The 9626-nt window shown below is 47.6% G+C and overlaps 1 protein-coding gene across 1 annotated transcript in view; it reads left to right on the top strand.

Annotated features, from left to right (window-relative positions):
- FAM161A (family with sequence similarity 161 member A) overlaps nucleotides 1-9194 on the top strand; it is a 12056-nt gene extending 2862 nt beyond the window's left edge. The window contains exons 3-7 of the mRNA XM_015422560.1: nucleotides 1655-2815; nucleotides 2982-3149; nucleotides 4592-4691; nucleotides 6758-6921; nucleotides 8981-9194. Of these exons, the coding sequence (XP_015278046.1) occupies nucleotides 1655-2815; nucleotides 2982-3149; nucleotides 4592-4691; nucleotides 6758-6921; nucleotides 8981-9194 (1807 nt within the window). The remainder of the gene's footprint in view (nucleotides 1-1654; nucleotides 2816-2981; nucleotides 3150-4591; nucleotides 4692-6757; nucleotides 6922-8980) is intronic.
- Nucleotides 9195-9626: the final 432 nt, after the last annotated feature.

Genomic DNA, 9626 nt, shown 5'->3' with positions numbered 1-9626 from the left:
GTTTCGCTTTAAAGCTGCACCGAAGGTTCCTACATCCTTATCAGCTCCTAATTGCACAATATCGAGTCATAGATTTTCATAGGTGTTTTAACTGTTTCCTAAAATTGTATAACTTGTACTGTTATTTTATGCCAATAAAGGCTAACTTGAACTTGACCAGACACTAAATGATCTTATGGCTTTAAATCTAGTCTCTCTTGTTTTGTATTGTTCTATGGGCATCTGGAGCTGTGGTGGCTCAAGTGGTTAAGACGCTGAACTGCAGGCTGGGAGGTCAGTTGTAATAGTGGGAGATCTTCCAGCCACCTCCTGGAGATTTAAGTCAATCAGGGAACGCAGCGCTGCTGATACCAAGAAAGCCAAATACACTGTGAAAAATCAGTTTCTAACAATTGTATATAAAGAGAGACTTGTGCAATCTTATTTGTCTGATAATTATATCAAAGTCAAATACGATATTATAACAGAAGGGAACCTTATAAAGCGGAACTGCCAACCCTTCTGAGTTCGAAGCAGCTTGGCTCCTCATGTATGGGAATTGGTGTGAGTTTTCATGATGCTTGGGAGCTCCAATATGAAAACGCTTCTCCTTGACTCTGATGGAGACTGGAAACGTGAGCTTACCTGGGAGACACGTTAGTTTCCTGAAAAGTCATACCATCCACAGAAAGATATATAGGGCTCTTTTTGTAGCAGGAACTCCTTTGCATATTAGGTGACACACCCCTAATGTAGCCAATCCTCCAAGAGCTCACAGTAGCCCCTGTAAGAAGAGGTCTGTAAGCTCTTGGAGGATTGGCTACATTGGGGGTGTGTCGCCTAATATGCAGAGGAGTCCCTGCTACAAAAAGAACCCTATGTAACCTGTCGTTAAAATCATTGCTTGCCAGAAGCACAGAGGGAAAAAAGGTCATCTCGACACCTGAATTTTTCTTTGAGTCGTTATGTATGATGTCCAGCAACCTTGTTTGACTTGTATTCTGTTTTGCATTTTGTTGTGGCCTGTCTTTCGTCCTTTGACATGGTACACATATATGTCTAAGATTTTTTTCAGAAGACATGTTGCACACATACGTTCAAAGTTTCACTTTGGGTTTCCCAGATCCTAGGAGGACCAGCCTAGTATACCAGCAGGATTCTGTGGGCTTGATGATCCTGCTAGACCAAGGCAGAAAGTCCTTTCCTATGTGTTGAGAGCAAAGGCAGCATTGTATAGCTTAATCTTTTCAGATCTCGGAAGCTAAGCTGGGTGGGTACTTGGAAGGGAGACCACCAAGGAAGGCTTTGCAGAGGAAGGCACTAGCCAACCACCTCTGCTTCTCACTTGCCTTGAAAGCCCCTTGCTGGGGTCACCATAAGTCGATACTTGGATGGGAAGCAACCAAGGAAGGCTCTGATGAGAAAGGCATGGCAAACTGTCTCTGCTTCTCATTTGCCTTGAAAGCCGCTTGCTGGGGTCAATCATAAATCAGCTGTGATTTGATGGGTACTTGGATGGGAGACCACCAAGCAAGGTGGGTACTTGGATGGGAGCCCACCAAGCAAGTCTATGCAGAGGAAGCTTCTCACTTGCCTTGAAAGCCTCTTGTTGCCATAAGTTGTTTGTCACTGTTTCCCCAAAAGTAAACTTTACCTTTTTTTAATTGCCTTTCAGATCGAGGTGGGAGAAGAGCTCCCTTCAATCCCGGAGTATACGTAAATCGTTTTCCGAGTCTGATTTAAACTATTGCTCCGACTCTGATTTTTCTGTCGTCTCTGACGTAGAGCTGGAATTAGAAAAGAATCATAGTGAAGCAGGGTCCCTGAAGTTCGGAAACAGATGGGGGGAGCTTTCTTCAGAGAGTTTCCCCCGCTGGACCGCCAGTGGCCCCTTCAAGTGTTGGACTTTGAAGAAGAGCAGGAGGAAGAAGAAAGCGTGGTCTCCAAAGCTCACTGTGCCGGAGCCTTTCCAGATGACCATCCGAGAAGCTAAGAAGAAAGAACAGAACGTCAAATCCAAGGCACGGATTGAGATGGAGAACAATTTGCTCAAGAAGCAATTGGAAGAGGAGGCAGAGTGTCAGAAGCAATTCCGTGCGAACCCCGTGCCTGCTTCCGTCTTCGTCCCGCTCTATCACGACATCATGAAGAGAAACGAAGAGCGCCGAAAGTTCGTCAAAGACAGGAGGCGGGAGATCCTTCTGGCCTCTCAAAAGCCATTTAGTTTTATCGAAAGAGAGGCCCAAAAGAACGAAATGAGGAAAATGCAGCTGAGGGATCTTTCCACACTGGACAAGAAAGCCAAAAAGTTCAAAGCCAAGCCAGTTCCTAAATTCATTTACAGCCCGGAAATCAGCGAGAGGCTCAAGGAGGAAGAGCTCTACCGAGAAATTAGGATTCAGATGAGATCAGAAGAGCTTCTCCACAACTCATCCCTCCCTAACAGCAGACTGGGCAATAAGCACAGCTCGCCGAAGTGTCTGGAGGCGAGCAAAACGTCTGGCTCGAAACCAAGGACCACGGCGAAGGTCCCGGATTTCGAGATGTTGCATCGAAAATTTCAGAAGCAGCTTCAGAGACAGATGAACGTGAAAGCTGTCACCGTCTGTGAACCCTTCCATCTCCGCACGCCAAACATCCCATCCAAAAGAGGGAAAATTCTGGAGGATATTCAGAACGATGAAGAAAAGTTAAACGAAACCCGTTGGCCCTATGCCTCCCCCAGATGTCCGCCTCACATGAGGTCTACGACTACAGCTTCTTTGCCTGTGGACGATGAAGAGCCGACATCCCCAAGGATCACAGAATCGACGAGAAAACGATTACAAGCTATAAGGTGAGTTGTTTGCTGGGTGTGGACTGGGTCGGTCGTCCCGCGTGAATTCCAACTGGCTCGCCGAGACCAGCTGCCTGTTCACCGCTGTAAGAACAAACCTTGGTTGGATTACATCCCTTCCGCGAAGTGTGGTTCATGGTGTGACCTGTATTTCCCCTTCTTTCAGGGATTCACTTGAGGAAAAAAGAAGGCAGGAAGAAGCGCAGAGAAAGATCAGAGCGAAACGAAAACAACGAGCGAGGAAACTGCAGAGACTTATCACCACTCGGGCCGAGGCGAACGATCCTCATCAGAGCCTGGCCCAGTTGTACAAATCAAAGTTAAAAACGTTCAGGTACTCCATAACTTCTCCCCTAAGCCCTGACCCTCCAGTGCAGTTGGGGTTGCCAGCTCCAGTCTGGGAAATAGCTGGAGATTTTGGGAGTGGAGCCTGAGGAAGGCGGGGTTTGGGGAGGGGAGTCCACCTTCCCAGGGCTATTTTTGGGCAGGAACGCACAGGAACGGAGTTCCGGCTGGCTCCGGAGTTGGCCACGCCCAGCAGGAACTCATTAGCATAAGAGGCCACACCCAACAGCAGACACTCATTAGGATTGGCTACATTAGGGGTGTGTGGCCTAACGTGCAAAGGAGTTCCTGCTACAAAAAAAAAGCCCTGGGTTTTGACAACCAGCAAGGTAAACAGAATAAGAAGCAAAAGGTGGGTGTGGCTGGATGACCATACTTCTGGTAACATGGGGGTGCGGTCTAATATGTTAATATGCTGTCCTGTCAGGGGTGTGGCCTAATAGGCTAATGAGTTCCTGCTGTTGGGTGTGGCCTATTATGCTAATGAGTTCCTGCTGGGCTTTTTCTACAAAAAGAGCTCTGCTTCCAAAGCAGCCATTTTCTCCAGGGGAACTGATATCTATCTCCTGGATAGCGATATTCTGGATATCAGTTGTAATAGCTGAAGTAAGTGAGCTCTTTTCGCTATTTTAATGATTATAAATAAGGTGGAATGAAATTACATTGATGTATTCATATTTTTGTTTATTTCAGTTCTGATGGGACCCTAGAAAATGCTGCTATCTTAAGAGCTTTTGTGCTCACAAAGAAAAACTATTGCGCCTTATGTACTTTTATATAAACATCACGGTCCTTGAAAAAGATTAATTCGAAATGGGTAAATTACTAGAGTCCCGTGGGACTAGTGATCGTGTTAATGACAAGGTGCTGCCTGAATGTAAACCTGCACTCGATGTGTTGTTTGGGTGAAACATAATTTTCTTGATGTATTGTTTGGGTGAAACATATTTTTCTTGATGTATTGTTTGGGTGAAACATATTTTTGATAATATTTGATAGCCAATATTTAGACAACAGTGTTCCGTGCACCTTGGTGTTTAGTCACGTCGGCCACATGACCACAGAAACGTCTTCGGACAGCGCTGGCTCTTCAGCTTGGAAATGGAGATTAGCACCGCAACCCTAGAGTCGGATTCGACTGGCTTTCGAGCAAGGGGAACCCCTTTACCTTTACCTATTGAAAAAATATAAAAAGAAAAAGAATAAAGCATGAAATTGTTTTACCATAAACATATATTTATTGTACACCGTGATATATATTTTTGTATGTGTTACCTGGAGATTGGCAACCCTAAGTGCACTAGAGCTGGTGATTCTGGTTTGTGACCTTAGAGCAGTCGTGCTACTCCCATTATGTTTTTCTTTGTTCCATAAATCTCACAGTTTTAAATCCCATGCTGTTCCATGTCACGGTATATTAAAAAAAAACAGGAGACACGAAAAGCAGAGAATGAAGGAATATCTCCAGGAACTGGAAGAAATGGAAGAAAGGGTGGAGAAGAGACCCCTGTTGTTGGAAAGAGCTACGCAGGTTATTGTTCTCTCCCCCTCTTTCTCTCTCCCTCTTTCTCTCTCTCTCATCTCGCTCTCTCATCTCTTTGCTACATAAAAGTAGGCAGCCATGTTGGTCCAAAGCAGTAGAACAAAGTTAGGATCCAGTGGCACCTTGAAGACCAACAAAGTTTTATTCAAGGCGTTTTTGCGTCCACGCACACTTCCTCAGATATGGTGAAATGGAATTACCGACCGTAGTTGTATATATATGTGGTGGCTTGTTAAATTAGCATGCAGAAGAGTGAAGTGTTTTTCTTTAACAGATAAAAAGAATGACACGCTTGGTTTCTGGTTATCATCTGGTTAGCAGAAACCAAGCTTGTCATTCTTTTTATCTGGTCGAAAACACTCCACTCTTCTGCATGCTAATTTAACACGCCACCACCTATATATACAACTACGATCTGTAATTCCATTTCACTGTATCTGAGGAAGCGTGCATGCACACGAAAGCTCACACCTTGAATAAAACTTTGTTGGTCTTAAAGGTGCCGCTGGACTCTGACTTTGTCCTATCTCTCTGCTATGTTTGTCTCCTTACTTTGGGGAACTGCTTTCGCTTTTGCTCTGACATCCCGGAATAATAAGGCAAATTACCTGTGTCCTCACGCTCCCAACCCTCCCCTAGCATCCCTCTGGTAATCCTCCTTCCCAGTCACCAGACTTCTACCGCATCACCCCAGCAGGAGTCGTTTCCTTTATCAGCAGTTCCTTCAGCAACCACGATCGATCGCTGCCTGTCCACTTAGGGTGGTGCGTGTAGTGGTCCCCTTTCCACAGCTGTATTGTCTTTGCTCTGCACTGCCCAGCTGCTCAAATCTTGGCGAGAGGAGCAGAGAGTGCGATTGAGTCGAACGGGGACTGAAAATTCGTCACGTGTACAAAATTCGTCACGCGTACAATATCTGAAATATCAGAAGCGCACAAGCTTGTGATATTTCAGATTGAGAATGTCGCTGTGCAAAGTCGAGGCTGAATGATAGTAGTCCGCCGGGTTGCACCGTTTGAAATCAGGGAGGCCTGAATACGGCCCGCATCCTGACTTGGACGGGAGACCGCCAACGAAGTCCAGGGTTACTGTGCAGAGGCAGGCAATAGCAAATCACCTCTGAACATCTCTGGCCTTGAGAACCCCATAAGGGGGTCGCCGTAAGTCAGTCCTAACTTGACTACACTTAAAGCCCTGACCTGGATAGCCCAGGCTACCCTGATCTCGTCAGATCTCAGAAGCTAAGCAGCGTCAGCCCTGGTCAGTGTTTGGATGGGAGACCACCAAGGAAGTCCAGGGTCACTATGGAGAGGCAGGCAATGGCAAAACTCCCTCTGCCCTGACCTGGATGGCCCAGGCTAGTCTAATCCCATAACACCCTGAAGCTAAGCAGGGTTGGCCCTGTTTAGCAGTGTCCCTTCTAATATTCCCGCCCCCCCCCCTGAGCGCAGCAGTTCACATCCTGAACAGAATGTAACTGCTGTAATCCTAAAATGGGCAACGGGCAGTGTAAGACACCCGCCCCCCATGGCTCCAGACTGCTGCTGAGCGGGGCTTCCTGTGTCAATGAACGGCCACTCACATGCACAGCAGTGCTTAGTATTTGGACGGGGAGACCACTGAGTAAGTCCAGGGTTGCTACACAGAGGCAGGCAGTGGCAAACCACCTCTGCTCGTTTCTGCCCTGATCTGGATGGCCGAGAGTAGCCCAGTCTCCTCAGATCTCAGAAGCTAAGCAGGGTCAACCCATGGTTAGTACTTTGATGGGAGACCACCAAGGAATTCTAGTGTTGGCAAGCCATTTTCTGAACTCCTCTTGCCTTGTAAACGCTACAGGGTCGCCACCAGTCTGCTGTGACTTGATGGCCCTTTCCACCACCACTATAGTCCACGGGGTTTTTGATATGTTCTGGCATAAAGGCCCTTTAAATTAAGTTACATTTAGCAATGAAGGTATACATACCTGTGCAAAAAATGGCAAGAGATGTGGCTGTTTCTTTAAACTTCGTAATATCTTAATGTATTCTTCTTCTTCTTCCCCACATTTGATATAGAAAAATGCCCGGATGGCGGCGGAAAAGCATTACTCCGATACGCTTCGGGAGTTAGGGCTGTGTGAAGAGTTTGTTTCGAAGAAAGGCCGAACCGCTAAATCACTGCGCGCACAGTACGCTTCCAGCGATGGCTCTGAAAATTCGGGAGCCGAGGAAGGAAGAAGGTAACCCTTTCCCGGTGGCTTTTCCTAGAGGTTTTAAGCTGGGAAACTAATACAGCTGTAGTGCAGCTTAGATTTGAATCTAGTAGCACCTTAGAGACCAACAAGATTTTGTGAGATGAGCTTTCGAGAATCAAGCCTTCTTTCATCAGATACAAGCCAGAATGGAGGTGCCTGAGTCCTTATATCCCAGTCTGAAGGTGGGAGGGATGTTGTAAAGAACGGAGTCAGGATGCAGAGGTACAATGTGACATGTAATCTGCTTGATTGAACTAAGGGAGTAACACACAAGGGCAGAAAGTTAGCACCAGCACCTGTCCCTATTCAGTCCTGGGGGGAGTCCATTGTTCTGAATCTGTGAATGAACTCAAGTTCAGCAGTCTCACATTATAATCACCCCTTGATGCCTCTCTGTTTGAGGACTGCCACTGTTAGGTCAGCCGTGGAATGACCTGGAAGATTAGAATGTTCTCCCACGGGTAGTTGTGTGTTGTGGTTTTTGATGTCAGGTTTATGTCCATTTGTGGTTGCTACGCTCAGCTAGAAATAATTGGTGCTAATTGAGTGATTGCCCTATATGGGCATGTGGACAGAAGAATCAGCTGTAGGAACGAATTGTATATTGTAGTAGGCGCTCTGTTTCTTAGTTTAGATCAAACAGTGGCTGATTTCCCAAAAGCGCTGCTCCACGCTCGCTCTTCCCTTTTGCCCCAATGGTATGTGTCAATTTCACACAAGCTGCTGTGCGGCCTGCATTTTGCTCAAAAAACAGGATTGAGTAGACACGGGGAAAATCACACGAAGCTGCGGGGCAAAATGCGGCCGCACAGCAGCGTGTGTGAAATTGACACGTCCCATCGGGGCAAAAGGGAGGAGTGAGCGCGGAGCAGCGCTTGCTGTGAGCCAGCTCACACTGACTCAGCTTAGAGGGAACACTGATCAACAGTAGCTGATTTCCCACAAGCGCTGCTCCACGCTCGCTCTTCCCTTTTGCCCCAATGGTATGTGTCAATTTCACACAAGCTGCTGTGCGGCCTGCATTTTGCTCAAAAAACAGGATTGAGTAGACACGGGGAAAATCACACGAAGCTGCGGGGCAAAATGCGGCCGCACAGCAGCGTGTGTGAAATTGACACATGCCATTGGGGCAAAAGGGAAGAGCGAGCGTGGAGCAGCGCTTGTGGGAAATCGGTCAGTGTGGTACCACACGTTGGTTTTTGAGTCTGGCAGGAGTTCCTGTGGTCTGTGGTACGATTAGGGTTGCCAGATCCCCTTTCAGGGTGGGGGTTCCCCTGATTTCGGGGGCTCCAATCTGCCATGAGCCAGCTGGACGGCGGGGAAGCCCCACCTCCAAACAACCCCCTTTCACGGCAATGTCAGCATGATGGCGTCACACGGAAGTGACATTATCACGGGTGTGTTGCACAGCGATGCTCTAGCAGTCTGGTCAAAACTCTACGGTTTTATGTCGCCCCACCCACCCCACTCCCGGAAGGCTCCCCCCCCCACTGGCTGGGTAAGTACACCTGGCAACTTTACATACGATCAGGGGTCATTTCGTAGAAAAAGAGGTGCAGGAGCTCATTAGCATAACTCATTAGCGTATGCCACACCCCCTGACATCACTGGAAGTGTGTCAGAAGGCAACACCCACCGCTCAGGCTCCATTGGACTGTTTTGAATTGCTAGCTATTGGGGGAGGGGAACATGCAGATCTGTCCTCACAGAGGAGGGAGAGCTTGTACCTGAATAAAACTTGGTCTTAAAGGTGCCACTGGACTATTTTGGACCAGGGGGCCGGGGGGAGCTCTGCAACTTACCTGGCTGCTTCTTGCTCTGACTAAGGGCTGCTGGGAGCAGGGGGTGGGGCTTGTTGCATGTGCCCGCCCCCTGGGCTCTTTACTGCCGGAGTTCCACTCCTGTGTGCTCCTGCAGGAAATGACCCCTGCATACGATTAATTTTTTCATAACTTGGGTACGCAGTAGGGTGCCTGTTCTTTTTTAAAAATATATCGGCTTCGAGAGGATCCTAGCATGAACCTTCTTTCTCCCCCCCCCATAGCGACAATGAAATTGCATCACAAAAAGGAGACTCTGACGGAGAGGAAGAGAAATCAGCAGTCCAGTCCAGCCAGTCCTGTGAAAAAGCAGAGGAGGAGGAAGAGGAGAAGTCTGAGGCCAACTCAGATCATTACGAACAAGATGAGCACGAGAGTGAAGACTCCAGGGATGGTGATGTAGAAAAATCCAGCGATAATGAAGAGCTATCTGATTGAATCACCTTTCTGCTTCCATGTCGCTTGCGTTTGGGGGCCAAGAGCTCAATCCGTTGCTCAGAGTCAGATAGGGGTGGGAAGAGATCTGATTGCTGGCAGTGTTCTGCCTATTTCCCCCCCACACACACACACTACTGAGCGGAGCAGTTCACATGCTGAGCAGAATAGAACTACTGTAATTCTAGCATGGGCAACGGGCAATGCAAGACCCTGTGCGGCTCCAGACTGCTACTGAGCGGGGCTTCCTGTGTCAATGAGCAGCCGTTCACGCACACAGCTTAGAGGGAACCGTGGTGCTAATAGGTTGCAGTGCTAACCGTGGTGCTAATAGGTTGCAGTTAAACATAATTATGACTTCAGAAAGGCTGAGTATTTTTCAGATGCCTTCCTTTCTCTGCATCCATGCATATAGTCACTGGCGACTGACATTTA

This window comes from Gekko japonicus, unplaced genomic scaffold (assembly GCF_001447785.1).
Source record: "Gekko japonicus isolate JY-2015 unplaced genomic scaffold, Gekko_japonicus_V1.1 scaffold1468, whole genome shotgun sequence".
NCBI classification, from domain to species: domain Eukaryota; kingdom Metazoa; phylum Chordata; class Lepidosauria; order Squamata; family Gekkonidae; genus Gekko; species Gekko japonicus.
The sequence above is the reverse complement of the archived record's forward strand: the minus strand, read 5'-3'. Positions and strand labels throughout refer to the sequence as shown.